The 17,432-nt window shown below is 54.0% G+C and overlaps 4 protein-coding genes across 4 annotated transcripts; 2 read left to right on the top strand and 2 right to left on the bottom strand.

Annotated features, from left to right (window-relative positions):
• Nucleotides 1–623: 623 nt before the first annotated feature.
• W97_06453 (uncharacterized protein) lies at nucleotides 624–3,005 on the top strand (the record flags this gene model as incomplete). Its single annotated transcript, XM_007784327.1, has 4 exons — nucleotides 624–1,320; nucleotides 1,370–1,673; nucleotides 2,332–2,569; nucleotides 2,628–3,005. 4 exons carry the CDS (start codon nucleotides 624–626, stop codon nucleotides 3,003–3,005), a joined length of 1,617 nt encoding a protein of 538 aa, XP_007782517.1.
• A 794-nt stretch (nucleotides 3,006–3,799) lies between these two features.
• Nucleotides 3,800–5,531, top strand: W97_06452 (uncharacterized protein; the record flags this gene model as incomplete). Its single annotated transcript, XM_007784326.1, has 3 exons — nucleotides 3,800–3,842; nucleotides 3,902–4,534; nucleotides 4,603–5,531. The coding sequence occupies 3 exons, from the start codon at nucleotides 3,800–3,802 to the stop codon at nucleotides 5,529–5,531; spliced, it is 1,605 nt and encodes a 534-aa protein (XP_007782516.1).
• A 282-nt stretch (nucleotides 5,532–5,813) lies between these two features.
• W97_06451 (uncharacterized protein) lies at nucleotides 5,814–7,816 on the bottom strand (the record flags this gene model as incomplete). Its single annotated transcript, XM_007784325.1, has 2 exons — nucleotides 5,814–7,693; nucleotides 7,750–7,816. The coding sequence occupies 2 exons, from the start codon at nucleotides 7,814–7,816 to the stop codon at nucleotides 5,814–5,816; spliced, it is 1,947 nt and encodes a 648-aa protein (XP_007782515.1).
• A 403-nt stretch (nucleotides 7,817–8,219) lies between these two features.
• Nucleotides 8,220–17,212, bottom strand: W97_06450 (uncharacterized protein; the record flags this gene model as incomplete). Its single annotated transcript, XM_007784324.1, has 3 exons — nucleotides 8,220–13,015; nucleotides 13,066–16,930; nucleotides 17,057–17,212. The coding sequence occupies 3 exons, from the start codon at nucleotides 17,210–17,212 to the stop codon at nucleotides 8,220–8,222; spliced, it is 8,817 nt and encodes a 2,938-aa protein (XP_007782514.1).
• Between the last annotated feature and the right edge of the window lie 220 nt (nucleotides 17,213–17,432).

Genomic DNA, 17,432 nt, shown 5'->3' with positions numbered 1-17,432 from the left:
CTGATGCCAGAAGCGTCCAACGACCAAAGGCTATCCGAAAAGTCCGTTGCCGCATCTGCACTGGTAGCTTGTCCAACACCATATTCACGACTAAGATGGACTCGCAATCATGTCAAAGGTGAAACAGCAAGACCGACTTCGTACGATAGAGAGCATAAGACGTGCGACAGTGTCGGCGTTCAGCGCATGCTGCATAAACCGATGTGGCGGTGGTAACATGATGTTGAACTTGGCTTTTGCGGGTGGCTTGCGGCACCGGCACGGCCCTGTTTGCGAGGTCCATGGTTCAGCGCCTGGTGACGATGACTTTCATTACATGCGAGGATATAGCTCCAAACACACCTAAGCTTATTCATCATGAGAATCTTGAGCATGCACATAGCGGTGTAAGAAACTGAACCTTGGTGACGAAGACCACGAACCGTGGATGATGAAGCGCACTGAAACCGCACCCCACCTACTGTGTAGTAAGGTAGTCTTGCCTATGGCTATATAACCTTTCCAGGTCCCCAGCCGAGGCTCAACCCACATCTTTTGTATCTCACTTCTTACTATACTCTAGTCTATAGAAGTTTTAACTTTTATCAACACCTCACCTACCCTTCCAGCTACGATATTTCGAGATGGCGTTCTTCAACTTCTCCAAGAAGAACACGATGCCCGCCGCGGAGGACCCAATCCTGCTGCGGGAGCAAACTACGAGGGGATCGACGGCGCCTAGCGACGAGCAAGAAATGACGAAGACCAGCACCGTCCGCGTACTGAGCGAGTACGACGCGGACATCCGGCCGCAGACGGCCTTCGGCTTTTCGGAGTCGAAGAAATGGTTAATCCTCTGTGTTATCTTCGTGGTCCAAATCTCTATGAATTTTAATGCGAGCGTATACGGCATGGCTGTTGATGGAATGGTAGACGAGTACGGCATAACCCATCAAAAAGCACGTTGCGGACAGATGGTGTTCCTGATCGCTTACGCTTTTGGGTGCGAGCTATGGGCGCCCTGGTCAGAAGAGAAGGGCCGATGGATTGTCCTCCAGCTCAGTCTCTTCTTCGTCAACGTCTGGCAGATCCCAGCTGCCCTGTCTACGAACTTCGGCACAGTCATGATCGCAAGGTTCCTCGGTGGTCTTTCCTCGGCTGGTGGCTCCGTCACGCTAGGTATCGTGGCCGACATGTGGGAGCCTGAGAAGCAGCAGGGCGCTGTCAACTTTGTCGTCTTGGCTTCGGTTGCCGGTTCCGTGGTTGGTCCTGTCGTGGGTGGCTTCGTCGCCTACAATGCAGACTGGCGTTGGATCTTCTGGATCCAGCTGATCTTTGGAGGTAGGTCTTGACACGCCCGCATCTACCGTTCTTGCTAACTGGTGTACAGCCGTCACTCAAGCGTTGCATTTCTTCACGCCCGAGACCAGGACCTCCTTGATGTTGGAGAGAGTTGCCAAGACGATGCCGAACGCAACGGTACCCGATGAGGACAAGGGCTCCATGACCATCAAAGGTGTCGCTAAGATCTGGTGGCGGCCGTTCAAGATGTTACTCACCGAGCCGATCGTGGCTTTCCTCTCCCTCCTCAGCGGCTTCAGCGATGCGCTGATCTTTACCTTCTTCGAGTCGTTCGGTCTGGTGTTTGCTCAGTGGAACTTTAACAAGTGGCAGCTGGGTCTTGCTTTCACACCGTAAGTCATCCGTCCCTTCATGTGTCTTTCACAGAGTCTAGGTTTCAAGAACCGCTTGCCACACAGCCCTGTGTTGGTCATAGCTTGGAAACAATACCCAACGATCGAATTGCCAATGTCATCCCTCATTGAACCGATACGCTAGACTCCTTCAGCAGTTCGAGCGACCGACCTGCGGCACTGTCTGCCTCGGCATGATGGTGACTTGCCGGTTGGAATGCAACTGGGAATCAGCAAGTCGTCAACGCCATACCGGTATCCAGGTGCGACCAGGAAACTCGTGGCCGGTCTCGGCGCCCGAAGAGTGCCTTCGAACCGGCTATGAGTCTTGTGGATAGCCCGTAATGATACCGAGCGATGTTCGGCTGAGCGTTCTACAGAGGCCAAGGGCAGAAGCGAAGATTCGTGGCCACGCTGGCCCACCAAAAACAGCCGTCGCAGGGTGGCCACGAATCTTCGCTCTTGCCCTTGGTCAATCAGTCAACACACACCGCGAATTCTTCTCGCACCGAGGCGCAGTCGAAGATATCAAGCGACTCCGCCTGGCAATCTCGCACCAAAAACCAGGGGGAACCACTAAGCGGAGTCGCTTGACTTCTTTGACTGCGCCTCGTACCATCGCACTTAGGTATATAAGACTGACCGTGTGGTTTATTAGGCTCATCGTCGGTTACCTCATTGCCTACTTCGCGTTCATGCTCGGCTTCGCCCAGGACAAGAAGTACAAAGCCAAGCACGGCGCCGATTCGCTCAAGCCGGAGCATCGTCTCTGGTTGCTTCTCTTCCTTGCACCACTGGAGGCCATTGGTATGTTCTGGTTCGCAGGAGCAAGCCTTGGACCGCCGATGCACTGGATTGTTCCTCTTGTCGCCTCGATGCTTGTCGGTATCGCCAACGTACGTTGTCTATCCCAAGACCTTGCTGGACTGTGGTTTAGTACTGACTTTGGCTTAGTACGCCATCTACATGGCGACAGTCGATTACATGGTGGCCGCTTACGGACCCTACGCCTCTTCAGCCACCGGTGGTAACGGCTTCTGCCGTGACCTCCTCGCCGGTATCGCGATACTGTACGCCGTGCCCCTTTTTACAGAGGTGGGTGAAGGATCCGGCAAGGAGTTCCTCTGGGCGTCCCTCATTCTCGGCTTCTTGGCTATCTGCGTCATCGCTCCGATCTACGTATTTTACTTCAATGGCGAGAAAATCCGCGCGAACAGCAGGATGGCGAAGAAGTTGGAAAAGAAGAGAGAGGCGGGAGAAGCCAGGAGGGCAGGCGTAGTGGGGGCTGAGAGGACCGGCGTGGTGGAGGGAGGCAATTCGAGCAACGTCTAGGCGTTTCTGCTTTGGCCTGCTGCCCGGCTCGCCTTGACACATCCGCCTCGACATCTGGCCTCAACGTTGGTGGCCTGTATATTCTGGTCTTGGTTCTTGACACTTTGGCCGCGAGAGTTTGGGCTGGAGCTCCAGGCCCTTACGTCTTTGGCCTCGTCGTCTTGCCTTGGCAATCCTTTTTTCAGCGGGCTCACAGCGCTTAGTTTGGGAAACAACTTGTGGGATAATGTTTACTTTAAAAGTTTTTGTAAGCCTCTTCCAGGCAGTAGATGGCAGGGACGAGTATACCCATGTTCGAGCAAGGTCAGGTAGTCCGTAGCAATAGCAACCACTCAACTTGTCCAAATCATTATCTTACTCGGGCAGGACTTCAAGTGAACTCGATATCAGCAATATGTATTCATGCAGCGAACTGCTAACAGTGGCATCATAATAGCTGTCCGGGGAAACATAATGGACGACTCCAGAGCTGGTGTGAGGTACGAAGAAGCTCTTGACGCCACGTCCGAAACAGATAATTGTAGATTACTAAGCAGAGATCAGTACCTAGGTGTAGGTATCGAGTACGCTGGCAGGGACCTGTAGCCTGTGAAAGATGTTTGCGCTTTCGCACACAACACGAAGCGTTTCTGGACCATGGCTACATTGATCATTTCCCAATGGGATGGACTTCTCTCCCCCGTCGAACTCTTGCCATGATTTAGTCTCTTCGTGGCTTCTGGATAGTCGTGATATGGCTATGTAGTGTATCCGGCACCCGAGAGCCGCTGGAGCTCATCTTACAACTGTCTACTATGATCAAGTCCATTTTCTTCACCCGCTTTCATCCCGCGAAAGGTACCTAGGGCCATGACCGTCTCCAGTCCGGCAAACGAAGCTAACGCTTGTGCACCCAGGTTCACACGTCCTCCACCAAGTCCCCGAAGGCTCCGTCACGCCCTCCCCCTCCCTCACTGCTCGAGCTCCCCTCTTCGACTTCTCCAGCGTTTCTGACTGTATCATCCCGCGGCAAGAGTTCTGTGACCGGCTCGTAACGGTCTGCGTGAATCACTGTCGCATCATCGGTTACCCCATCTGCATCAGCAACTACGAGGGCAAGTACAACCGCAACCAATTCATCTTCAATTTCGCGCTTGTACTGGATGAGGATGCAGAATGGGGTCCCTACGCAGGCGTTGTCAGGAAGCTGGCTAGGATCTTGAAGAGCTTGGAGGAGCAGGCGGGCTTTCTAAGCCGTGAGGAAGACCTGGCGGTTGACAACAGCCCGGGAAGCGTGTTGAGGGCTGATAGGGTTGGGTCAGATGCGAGCTCTGGCACGGTGGAGCTTAATGGCGATGTTTCAGAGCTCCTACTTGATAGCTCTGTGCCGCCGACGCCAGCAATGGCCGCGGTCAGCAGTCCTGGGAGATCTTCGAGCTCAATGAAAACCATTGAGAAGCCAGCGGGCGTCACGGGAGGAAAAGTCTACGCTCTTTGCGAGATGATTCTGGAAGACCTGAATGCTTACTGCGAGTGTATGATACCAGTTGGTACGACTCTCCTTACATCCAGTCCGTGCCACAAAGCAATCACAACACAACTAGCTGACTGTATCTAGACGATTACAACACAGTCAACCTCAAGCTCTTCCCGCTGCATCCACCCCCAGCACCAGTTTACGCATGGCACGTCCCTCTTCTGACCATTGACCTTTCCTCATTCAACACACTCTCCGATCCACACCACAGTAATTTCTCAGAGACCTCAAAGAACAGCCTCTCGTCCGACCTGACCCTAACACGAATCCTACCCTGGATAAACGGCATCCGCTCCGTAGCACACATAGCAATACTAGCGGACGTGGCGCTCGATCTCGCAAAGAAGGCTATTCAGCACTTGCTGCTCTACGGATGTGTGATCCTGCTCGACATTTTCCAATTTAGCGCCAGCTATGCGTGCACGCCAGCCATTGGCGCATTGGTCGAGAATGAGGACGGCGTGCTCGATGAGTGCGCGCGGTACGTGTACATACCATGGCTGATGGAAAGGCAAACGCATGCCAATAATGGAACTCAAACCCATCAGGCCATCGACAGGGAGGAGACTCCCAAGAATCAGGTAGTAAGGGAGGCAGTGGATCATGAGTTGCGGAAAGAAACGCTCACACGACTCTACATCAACCTCCGCCAGGGCGTCCCGCTCAGAGAATGGGTCGCAGCAAACCGCAAAGAACTCCAGATCATCGACGTCCGTCGTCTCATCACGTTTGGTGTGATCAAGGGCTTCCTGTACCGCGTACACAAGTACGCGTTGGCCGCTGTGCCAAATCACTCAGGCGAAAGCGCACCGACTGGCTACGAGACTTCCGGAAGAGGAGGCGGTAACGGTCCTGCGTGGGGGGATGTGCGGGAGAACTTGCCACTTGCTCGATATCTGGATGGCTTGCATTGTTTCGATGAGATATGCACAGAGCTGGCCATGCCGGAGAAGGACGTGCTGGGGAAGATGAGGAGGGCTTATGGGAATGTTCAGATTATCCAGCGATGACCTATTGAGTCAATAGATAGGCTAGGTATCCTTGAACCTAGTGACTAGCCACCACCGTGTGCTGCAGGCTCAGGAGCTCTTGCCCGATTTGATGGTCGAAAAAGACCTGCGTCTCTGACCCTGACGGCCATTTGCTGTCCCTCCAATTCACTTCGAAGTTATAGACATGAGGTTGTCAGCGGAGACGCAGCTTCTTGTGCTTGTGTTCCAACAGGTAAGGTAAGAATGCATGAATGCCCATCGGAGAAGAGGGGTATTAATGGCCAAGCTCATCTCATCGCCTCACCGCCCCAATCCCAGGCCTCTAATCCACCTCGCCTCATGTGCCTGCCTCTCCAGCGCCCTCCTCATCATCCTCCCATACGCCCTCTCCTCCCTCCCCTTCACCTCCTCCCTCTCCCTCTCCGCCGCCTCCTCAAACTCCTCACCCCGCCACAACGGCTCATGCCCAAACCCCACAACGCCCACCCTTCCATCCCCCGTCCAGATAAGCAAGTTATCCTCACCCAGTCTCCGGCTCTCCGTTTGCGCATTGACAACCCTGGTCGGTACGATCTTCTGCACGATATCGCCCTCGCCCCTCCCCAGGCTGGGCGAGAAAAACAAACTCCCAATATCTTCCCTAGGCTCAGCCGGCGCGTCGGGATTGACACTCCAGCGCCGCACAGGCGTGAAGCCGTCCCGCTCAACCCACTTCAGGTTCCCGTCCCCGTCCGCATACACGATGCGCGTGCCGTGCGGAGCGGCGGCCAGCAGCTTCGAGGCGCTGGCCGTCTGCCTATTCCTGAACGCATTGCCCGCGTTCCTTTGTGCGGTGACCGAGTCGGTGGATAAGGTCGTGTGTGCAGCGGAGGGCGAGAGGCCGTACAGCTCCAGCGAGCCCTTGCCCTTGTACTCCCCCGCCGCGATGAGCGTGGTGCCCGGGATGGCTTTCGCGGCGCGCACGTCTGCGAGCGAGAGGCTGAGGTCGCGCATCAGGTCCTTTTCGCGCGGGATGAAAGGGAAGGGGAGGGAGGTTAGACACGAGAGACGCGCGCCGGAGTGGATAGTGCCGCGCAGCCGGGGGAAGAAGCGGCGGTCGTAGTTCAGCAGGCTGGTGAAGCGCCCCGCGACCCAGATCGAGCCGTTGCCGTCCCATTCACGGGAGGGCATGTGAAGGATGGAGAGGGGACCAGGTTGGGAGAGAACGGCGTGCGAGGGGCCGAGGTCGCCGGTTAGGAGGCGGTGGAAGTCGTTTCTGGGGGCGTTGAGGAGCTCGCAGCGTACGGGGGGGTCGTAGCCGACGTGTGTTTGACGCTTGCGGGGATCGTGGAGGTGCAGGGTCATGTTTGTGCCGATGGTCAGGGGAGTCGGGTGTTTTGCTTCGGATAAGGCTGTGATCGGGAATGGGTACTCTTGTCGAGATACTAGCTGTAGAGTGTAGAGGTCGACTTCGTTCAGTATGTTCCGGACGGCAAAGAATCCTTTCTTCTGTCGACCGTCGATGCTGACACATTCTACCGCGCCTGTCTCTGTCATGATTGCTCTACTCTCTGCGAGGGACAGGCCTTGGGTTGGGTCTGAGGTTTTGGACGTGAGGAGGCCTTTTGCACTGCGATCAATCATCGCCCCTCTCTTTCCCACTGACCCAGCCTTATCCCGTGGAGAAACATCCCATATGCCAATGCTCCCGTCGTCAAGTGGCGCCACAACCTTATCTACCATGTCTCCGGCATCGTCGTATAGTATCCCTATGCCGGTAGCCTCAGGCGGCACCTCGTCCTCGCCAGGACCGTTCCTCGCGGGTTGAAGCCAGCTCAGGCTGATTGGCGCATGACGGTGTACGAAGTCCTCGTAAAAGTTTGTCTTTTCGCTCGGGTGTGACGGGTCCCAGTTGGCCATTGCCCGCATCTTCTCCCTCGCAGCCAGTCTATGCGCCTGCATCTCTGCACTCGGCGCAGAAGGATCGTGTACGGCTAGTGGACCTCCGGGCAAGGAGCCCATCGCCTGCACAAGGGCGGCTAGATTCTGGTCCAGGGATGCCATGAACTGCTGCGCGCGGCGCCGCTGGCCGGCTCGGGAGTGCTCGAAACATATCGTCTTCCAGAGACTGTCGTCGCGGTAGAGGGAGTAAAAGCGGCGGCATACGGACTGTAGTTTGACGATATCTAGGGGTTCAAGGACTGCACAGCTGTCAGTCCTTTCTCTGGTTCATGTGCCGGATACGTATGGTACCCACACGTTGCGATATGGAGGATTATTTCGGCCGGTAAGCCGTCTAATAGTAGGAAATTATCGCGTACCATGATGACCACTCTATCTGAGCTCACAACTGCGCAGGGGAAGAGAGTACAGGGAGAGGTGTCGGTAAGTAATGCTCTGTTTGCGCCAGCTCGGGGACAAGGAACGCGGAGTTGAGCTCCGCGGGGTCCTTTCACCGGCAGCGGCCCCCAACCACGAGCAGCATGGCAGGCACTCACGTGGTAATTAGGGGCTTCACTCTAGCATGGGAAAACACGACAAGACCGCTGGGAAGGCGTGTTCGTAATATCATTATGTCTAATGAGAGTATCTACTTTTTGTACCATGTACAGCGCCGTCAACACCTACAAACGGCTCGCAGACATCCACAGCCACCTATTAAATTTAACAGAACTCCCGCTTGAACGCAAAACAAGACCAAACGAATCAAATCAAACCATAACAAAGTCAAGGAGTAATGGGACCGCTATCGGATTGACCGTCAGAGTCCTGCTCATGAGCGAGCGTCATGTAGCTTAACCCACTCTTCCTCTTCGTTTTCCCACTCATCACGCTCAACCGTCCGTCAGCGGTCGGCATAGGAACCTGCAAGTACTGACTCCTAGCCACCGGGTTCGGTTTCTTGACAGATGAACCGGAACTCCCCGCAAACGAAGAGCCCGCCGAACCAGTCGCCTCGACATCCGTATCGAAGCTGGGAGTAGTGCTGGACTCTCCGCCGAGCAGGCCACGCGCGGCCATCGGCTCCTCCCAGACACTGCTGAAGGATGATTGCATAGAGCTGTGCTTCCACCACTGTGGCCGCGGGTGTGCCATCTTCTCGAGCTGTTCGTCCACGATTCCGGTAGTATCGCCAGTCGCCATCTCGATTGTGCTGAGCTTCCGCGTCTGTCGGGGCCGCAGACCAAGCATCTCGTTACGGGCCTTGCCGACCCAGAGCATCTGCTCGTGTTCGCGGAGGTATCGCTCACCACTGAAAGAGCGCTGTACGATATCGCGAGCCATCATTCCCAGCTTGCGTCTCTGAGGCGTCTTCTCGTACATGCGCTTCGTGATCCTCTTCACGTCCTCGCGAGTTGGGTTGACTGGTAGAACTGGTACTGGCTGGCCAGGTTCGTCTTCGGCATAGGGAGCCCACTCGTCAAGCATGGCTAAGAGGTTGATTTGCGCGCGTGCGAGAGCTACAGCATCGTTTGGTGCCACGATGGCGCTGTATCGCTCGTTTGTTTTAGGATCCGTCAAGACGCGCAGGGAAGCGCCAACATCTGTCGCCACTACCGGGGCACCGGTCAAGGCTGCTTCGCCGAGAGCGAGAGGAAGGCCTTCGGAGACAGAAGAGTTGAGGAACAGCCATGTGTTGGACAGCACGACTCCCGGATCCGCGGTACCGCACAAGGAGACGTTGCTCTGCAACGCTTTCGTGGCGATGACCTCTGTGCATTCTGATGAGTAGATTGGAGCCTTGTTTAGGGCACCGTAGATGTCCAGTTGATACTCATCGAATCCCCATTTGTTGAGAATTACATCGGCGGCAAGTAGAGCCGTCTTAATGTCTTTAGCAAACCAGACGTGGGAGAGCATAGTAACCGTCGGCTTCTTCGTCTTGATCTCCGTGACAGGCGAGAACTTCTTCAGGTCCGCTGGAGGGATGCCGTTGACGACAGGATCTACCTTCCGCCTGAAGGTGTTTCGGTGCGTGATCGCGCCTTGAGAAGTACCCACTTCAACTTCCCACCCGGGATTGAACTGGTCAGCACAGGGAAGTATTTGATCCGCATGGTGCAAAGTGAGCATGGAGGTGAGGCGCATCAGCCCAAGAAGGGCGTTTCGGGTGAAAGAGGGTAGAGTGCAAAGCGCAGAGGAGAGGTAGAGATTTGTCTCACGCCAACTGATGGCATGGTCCCATATCTGCAGGGTGCAGTTGCGCTTGATCTTGCAGACGATACCGTAAGACGCGGAAGGGCTGTGGTGACTAGCCTGGAAGACTGCTGGTATTTCTTCCGGTATGGGTATAGAAAAGATGAAGAGATAGCGGAACCACAGATCCAAGGATGTCTCGAGATCGCTGAGTGTCGGACAATACGTTTCCAACCAGTCGGAGATGGGAGTAGCATTTGGCATGTCGTCGATCCACAGATGGCGCCATGTATCCTTAACGATGTCGCTTGTCCAGACCTCTTTCCAGTGTCTCGAATCCTGGAAATAGGTGTTGAGATTGACTAGTGCTCGGGTCGCTTGTTTCACATCGGCCTGGGTCAGGTTAATGGCACGCGCACCTCTTACAAGAGCCGTCAATGTGGGAATAAAGTTTCGCTTAACGTCTTCGATGGCGGCGCCTTTGGTCATCTTGTCAATTTCAGAGTCGAGCTTGTTACTGAATATGCCATGGACGGGATGGAGGAAGTCCAAGCCCCAAAGAGGTACGACCTTTAGCGACTCCACGTTCTCCTCGGTCTGGTGTTTCGGAAGACCGAAGTCATTAGCGGATTCAACAACCATGTGCCAGCGGATAGTCCTGAGATTGTTCACTAGATCCCTGCGGCATGCGGATACGCCTCCGCCCTCGTTCGGCCAGGTCCCAGAGTCTACCGCAACGACGTGGAGAGTGCTATCAGTATCAGGCTGAAGCGTCTTGGTCCGTCTGTTGACATTCGCATCTCCGCCTTGACCAAAGCTGAATAGGTCGCTCAATCTCAAGGCCAATGGCGTCCACGCGGCAATTTCCGGGGCCAGCTCGGAACTGGCACTGATCGTGTCTGCGTGCATCGCGAGGTAATCTTCTGCCGCAGTGAGGTTTCCGCGATCCCGGCGCTGCCAATATGGCTTGAGCAACGGCTCGGCTCTCAATAGTTTCTCATCCAGCCATCTTATGACGACACCATCCAGGTCATTCCTTCTCTTCCACTCCTTCCAGAGCTTCGTTCTAGCAGTTGCAGTTGATACAGGAATCCGCTGTGTATGCCGGAACAACCATGAAAACAACCCGAGATTGACCGATGGGAAGTTGAGGAGAGGATTTTCCCCAAGGAAAGAGCAGTGATTGGGTTTCTTCAAGACACCCAGCCAATCGTGACGGATCATGTCTGGTGTCTCGACGATTTCATCATTGAGCTTGCTGACGATCGTGGGATGGAACTGGTGATCGTACGTCCAAGAGCATTCCCAAACATCTGACCCTTGCACAAACGTCGCCTTAGTGACACGGGAACCGGGAACCCAGCGCTCTGATTTCTCGGGATGGCGTACGGGTGGAGCACACCATTCGACGTTGACAGTCATGAAGTCCATAGCAAAATCTCCTCTGAGCAGCTCGTCTTCAAAGCGGGCGTTCTTGCGGTAGTAGTATCGGAACCTGACTAGATTGCCGTCCTTAACGTAGGATCCCGACTCGATGTGGCCCTTGTGGTTGTAGATAACCTCGCTACTCTTGTCGGGTCCACGAATACACCTCCTTGAAATTGGGATCCTCTTGTTCTCGATCCTCATGAGCTTGCTTTGCCGCTTGGACTTGACCGATGGGTATTCGTAGGCGTAACCATTGGTAAGCGTCCCGTTGCTGAATTCTACACGGCTTTTCAAGCGCATGTCTTTCGAGAATCTGCTGACACTGACAAGACCTTGCTCTCCTTCAGGCTCGGTTTTATGTGCTCCGGAGTAGAAGTAAAGCTCAAAAGTGCCTCCGGCGCCGCTGCGGATGAAGGCCGTGGAAGTATTATCTATGCTCTGAACAATCAGACGGCCGTTCTTCAGAGAAATGAGCGTGCCTTTGATGCTCTCGGAAAGCTGCTTTACATCCTTACGGCGGTGGTAAATGAAGAAGGGAAACCCGAGCCGTTGGCTTATTTTCGCAAAGATCCACAAGTCGTTGAGGAGCCAGGTGACGATTTTGGCCACAATGGGAAATTTCGCAAATGAACTTTGTTTTATTGTACACCGGAGCTCCCTCTGATATTCCAGATCAGCTACTGGGGCAATCATGATGAATTTGGTCCAAGTGCCCAGGGCGTGGAAGCACCAAGAGAAAGGCGCCTTGATGCGCATCCCTATTGCCCGTAGCGCAGAAGTGGTTGACACGGTTGCCCGTTTTCTGTCTTGGTAGTAGTGAACGTCCGCTGTCCTCTGCTGATACGCCTTCTCGCCAAGGACCAATGGACCCTGAGCCTTAAAGTAGTTGCTCTTCTGGACAGCAAGATAAGCGCCGAGATCGTAACGAGCAATCCGGGTCTCAAGACTACAACCGATTTCCGCATGAAGGTGCGTCTGGAGCCACTGGAGATCGGTGGCAGACAGAAGACTGGGCTCCCCGAGACAGCGTCTTAGGAGGACGGTCCGGATGTTTTGAGGCAAACATTCCCATTTCGTCTCACACTCCAAACCTAGGCATAAGTTCTCTAGTAGATCCCTTCTGTGCGCGCTGGCAAAAGCAGCCATCTTTGACTCAGAGAATTCAAAAGGTATGGCACGCTTAAGGCTCTCCGAAACTTGGTAGGCTCGCCAATCCTCGTTTGTCCGGCAGACCAAAAGGGATTCTGCAATGCTGGCTTGGGTGTGGCTCAGGCCAAACAGAGACTCAGCAGTTGCCCGCAGAAGGGTTTCAGCGATAGCACGGCAGTTGCTAGTAATGTTCATCTGGATGTCGGAGCCGGTAGAGTCACGAGAGGTAGTCTCATCACTGTCTGATGCGATGAAGAGATGTAGGCGGCCTTCGGTGTAGCATGTCAACGCTCTCACGTCGGCCTCCGGTTTCACCACAGAACGCATGGAGGTAAGCTCAACTGCGATAGCACCTTGCTCCCAAGCAGCGACCACTTTGCGTACGAGATGCGGCGCATTGGGGTAGGCTGCGAGAGCCAGGTTGGAAAGCGAATCAGGATGGCATGAAAGTAGGATAGCTCTGATCTCGGTACCCGGATGGTTTTGAGCGTCAACAATGAATCGCTCCTCTCTTGGGACAGATAAAAGTCCTTCGTGGAAAGCTTCCAGCTCGGCCTGGCTCCATTTCTGGTCAACGGAGACGCCATGGTAAGCCCTGAAATCCTTTGTAGGGCCAGCTGGTGCAGCTTTGGCTTTTCCTGGCAACCCAATCCGTGCGGTATACAAAGAGGTGAGAGCTGCGATCCACGTAGCTACTGCAAGCGCAACGACGCCATTGTATGGCCATTGAGAGTTGACGCGCTTCAGTATCAAACCCAGTGGGAGGGCAATCGCTGCCGCACAGAGGAGGGGGCCTAACGCACGAGGACCTAGAACAGCGGATTAGTACCGGGTGCTTGGGATGGTACACTCAACATACCTGAGAATATATGGTTATATTGGTAAAGCAACAAACCAGTGTAAGCTCCGACATAGGCGAGGAACATAATGAGTGATATCTTAGTGCCGTCAAGCGCCCAGATCAGACCCGCCGAAAGGGCGAGCGCCCACACATGGACACCGACGAACCTTGCGAGGGTCTTCCAGTAAAGGATCCGCTTGAACTTGGCATCATTTACAACGGCCTTCCGGAGCAGTTTCGTGGAACTTATCGAGACAGGGACCGAGGTCTGAGCTTGTTGATGCAAATGACCAGCTTTGTAGTCAAGTAAGACGGCGCCGATTAGGTAATATGCGAGGCCAAAGCCTACAGCAACGCGGAATTGCTTGTTCGTTGCGGCCGAGAGAAATAGAAGGGGTTCGCCGTAGAGCAGTTCAATCCAGCGATCAAGCAGCGCTACCAAGAAGTATAGGATGCCACATCCAATCTCGTCTCCGGCGTTGCGCCAGAGGATGAAGGCATTGTGGAGTCTGACGCCCTTCTGCTGCTGAAGCAAGCTGTCCTTTGCGACACCTACCTGGAGGTTCCAGGTGGATGAGTACGGAATTGGCTTCTTGATATCTGAAATCCGGCTGTACCAGTCGAGAAGAAACACAGTTGCGTCCCAACATTCAGCTAACTTCTTTACAAGCGGATCTTCGGTGGCCTTGGACCACAAGCGGCGATCCCTCTCAGCAAATACTTCCTCGCTGAGCCTCTCTCGTGCAACTTTCAGCGCAGCAGGACCGCTGAGGTCTTTCAATGCTGCTACTGCATCGGGGCTAGCGGTACTAGAGTACCATTTGCTGATTTCTGCATCGGAGGTCGTCGATACGTGCTGTAGCCAGGTAACCCAGCGAGCAGCGACCCGACGAGTACCGAGCAACAGTGCAAATACGAAAAAGAAGAGCACCGAGAGGTAAATAATTGAGTCATAACCGTTGACCCACGTGGTCAGGATTGGTGAGATGCCGAGCAGGGGAATGAGACAGATAATCACGACGCGTCCGTTGCCAAAGGAACTGCCGGGGAATTGATACGTGGCTAGAACAGCGAGGAGGGAGAGATACGAGGTGAAACCGACAAGGTAGAAGAAGAAGATGGCCCCAGCCTGGACGTGAGTGACGGCGGAAATTATGATGAAGCCGATAATCCCACCGGCGATAGTGAAGCCGAGACCGCCAATAAGTCGAGTAAGGACGAACATCTCTGCCGCGCTAAAAGCCATAGAAATAAGATAGTAGGTACCGCCTATAGATATCCAGGTGCCGATTGCGCCGGACAGAAGCAGCGAGAGCATGAGCGCGAGGGTTGCGTACTCTTGTTCTCTCATGCTCATGAAAGCGCTGAGGTACAAGCCACGTCCTGTGGTTGTGAGCAGCAAGATGTCCACGAGTGCTGGGATGGCGAACACGCTCAGGAAGGTGAAACGTTTGTAGGCGGGCATCGCAGAGGACTTCTCATGTGGGTCGATATCTGTTTGCGCAGCCGCATATGCTGAAGATACTGCTGGTGCATTACCAATCTGCAGAGGTGGTTGATGATCAGGCTGTCCGTAGTATGCACGGTAGCGGTCTGCCAGGAGCCTTCCAAAGGCACTCGGTGTGACATCGAAATAAGCATCGCATCTTGAGCCCAGAGCGAACAGCTCAGCAAACGCCGCAGCTTGGTCGCTGAACTCGTTGAAGAGTGGGTTCCGATCAGTGACCTCTAGGTAGACTTCGTCGAATGCTGCTTTCCGCGCGGCGCAGAAGAGGGAGAATGCAAGAATGTCTGCATAAGTATCCAGCGTACCACGCGTCAGCAGAGACTCGAGCGTGGAAGTTAACAGATTCAGCTGATCGTAACGTCGACCCTGTAAGATATTGAGTAGCAGACAATGGACGTCGCGGAAAACAGTAAGCGCTGTGTCTTTGGGTAGGTGCGCCCATCCATGCTGCTGGTACCATGTTAACCGCGCCTCTATCAGCTCTGCATCAGAGATGTTCCCGCTCAGGTAGTCAATATTGCCTCGTTGCTTCAGCTGTAAGAAGGACGGGACGTCCAACAGTACATCCTCACAAGCTGATTGAATTGAATGTAGCAGGGGGTCGCTGCGGGTCTCATCCCAGCGGGAAAAGTGGAGATGCTGAAGGAGTAGAAGCATGTCTGCCGGTGACAGCATCCCCAAATCTTGGGCAAGACGCTCCGGAAGCCCACCCTTCTCCATGGATTCCCTGTCACCAGGAAGGTGACTGGCGAGCATTACTTCGGCCTCGAAGCACTGGTGACGTGGAAGACCTTGGCTACTCAGGTACGTATGCAATACGGTGCCTGAAAGATCTCGGGCATTCTTGGACAGGTAGAGTATTAAAGCTCCCGTTCGCTCGTCTGTCTCCCAAACACCCCAAAACTGAACACCAGAAGACGTATGGAAACCCGAGTCGAGTCCCAGGTAGACTCGTACAAGCGGATCACTCTCCTTTGAATAGGATGCTCGCAACAAAAGATCACTGAGCTGCTGGGTCGCTTGGCGAACTCTGGCTGAAACTTCTGATACTGACACACAACCTAGGACATCGCGCAAAGAGACGCCGATTTGTCGGACATCTGGCTGCGAAACGGTACTGAGCAGGTTTAACCTTCGTAGTCGCCGCTGTGAATCTACAATCTTGTTGAAGTCGTCAGACGTCACATCGAAGCCGATCGGAAAGCAACCAAGCGCTTCGTATGTGATGCCGGTTGGTGAGATGGACAGTGGATTGACCGAAAACCTTTCCAATTGACCAGCCCACTCCATGCTGACCTGCGTGTTGAGTGTGTCTAAGCGGTCCTCTTCGTGGGAAACTCCATCCAGAGTGCTTGACAGACTGCTGGCAGAGGAGCTGTGGTTGAGAAGAGATTCCACCAAGCTGCGTATGCTGGGAAGAATTCCTTCAAGCTCACGATACTCGTCGATGCGCGGCTTTGGCCAAGGTGCAAGTAATCGGGTAGATCGATAGGTCTCGTGGAGTTTCATGATTTTGCCCTCCTTCAACCAGTCGAAAGCGCCCAAAGGTTGGAGCATCGGAGCATTGAGGGTGGCATCGGTAAGCGCTGATACTGTGCCTATCCAGCTTACAGCGCCATGAAACTCAGTCCAGTTGTAGCTCCTCTTGACAACAGCATGGGAGAGCACTACATTGTCATCGATAGTCTCCCACATTAGAACTGCGAAGGGACGTAGGCAAGCCTGGGAAACGAAAGCTTTGACTGTCGGCTTCATCTTCTCCAGTTGGAAAAAGTCGCGTCTTTCCCCATTCGGCAGAATACTCGCATTCTTGACAACAACACCCGAGTAAAGTTGTAAATCCGGCATGTCGTCTTGGTCCAAGAAATTAGGCGGCGATACCTCAAGGGAAACCTCAAGGCCTAATAGGGCGAGATACCGCGCGACAGCGTCAACCACAATAACCGAGATACGGTTCTCCCAATCGCCTATCAGGACGCCTTGGAAGATGGATCGTCGGTCTCTGCTTATGAAACGTTCGTACACGGCTCCAACTATCTTGTCTATTGACTGTATCACCCGAGCGTCGTTGGAGCTGCAATCCGTGTCGAGCAGTTGTTCCAGGCTGATTCTTCCAAGAAGTTGTTTCGTGCTTCCAGCCATTGAGAGCGCTTCGACCGCATAGCATTGCTGTGAATCCAGGACCAAAACATCATAGTGTTCAAACAATCGAGCTTGTGCGTTGGTTGGCGGATATTCGACGCTCCCCAAATAAACACCAAAGGAGGAGGGTTTTGAACGCGGTCCACCGCTGCGGCCGAGTGGTACGGATTTCTTCGAGAGGGTATCGAGATGGGCTTTCACGCGCTTCGACAAGGAAGGAGTTGCGGAGGATATCTAAGTGGATGTGTTTGATCAGTACACGCTTCTCAAGCGCAAAGGAACTCCTAAGAGACGGCGGAGACAAGAGATAAGGGAAACAGCCTTGAAAAGCCCTCGGTGGACATGTGTGGCACTACGTACCTGCCGGCGCTTGCGTAGGAAGTTGTAGAGCGTCCACACCAAAGCCACCACGCCTACGAACACGCTGACTGCAATAATGGCGAGGAGTATAAACTGCCACCAATTTTCAAGGAGATCATTGCCTCCGGAGGCCTCTATTGCTAAGATCTCCGCCATCTCTTCGGTGATTAAGTGTGTAGATACAGCGAAGTACTATCCACCGTCCAGGGTAATATTTCTAAAAGTGACTGCAAAGTCGCCCCGAGAGGCAGACGGGTATCTCAAGTAAGCATTAACGTAAAGATTGACTCGGTAGAGAGTGACAAGGACTGGGAAGAAGCTAGAGAATAGGAAAATGGCACAGAAGCCTCAGGGAGATCTGCGAAAGCTGAGGACA

Source organism: Coniosporium apollinis, assembly GCF_000281105.1.
Source record: "Coniosporium apollinis CBS 100218 chromosome Unknown supercont1.32, whole genome shotgun sequence".
In the NCBI taxonomy this organism is placed as follows: domain Eukaryota; kingdom Fungi; phylum Ascomycota; class Dothideomycetes; genus Coniosporium; species Coniosporium apollinis.
This window is presented reverse-complemented; position numbering and strand designations above follow the sequence as displayed.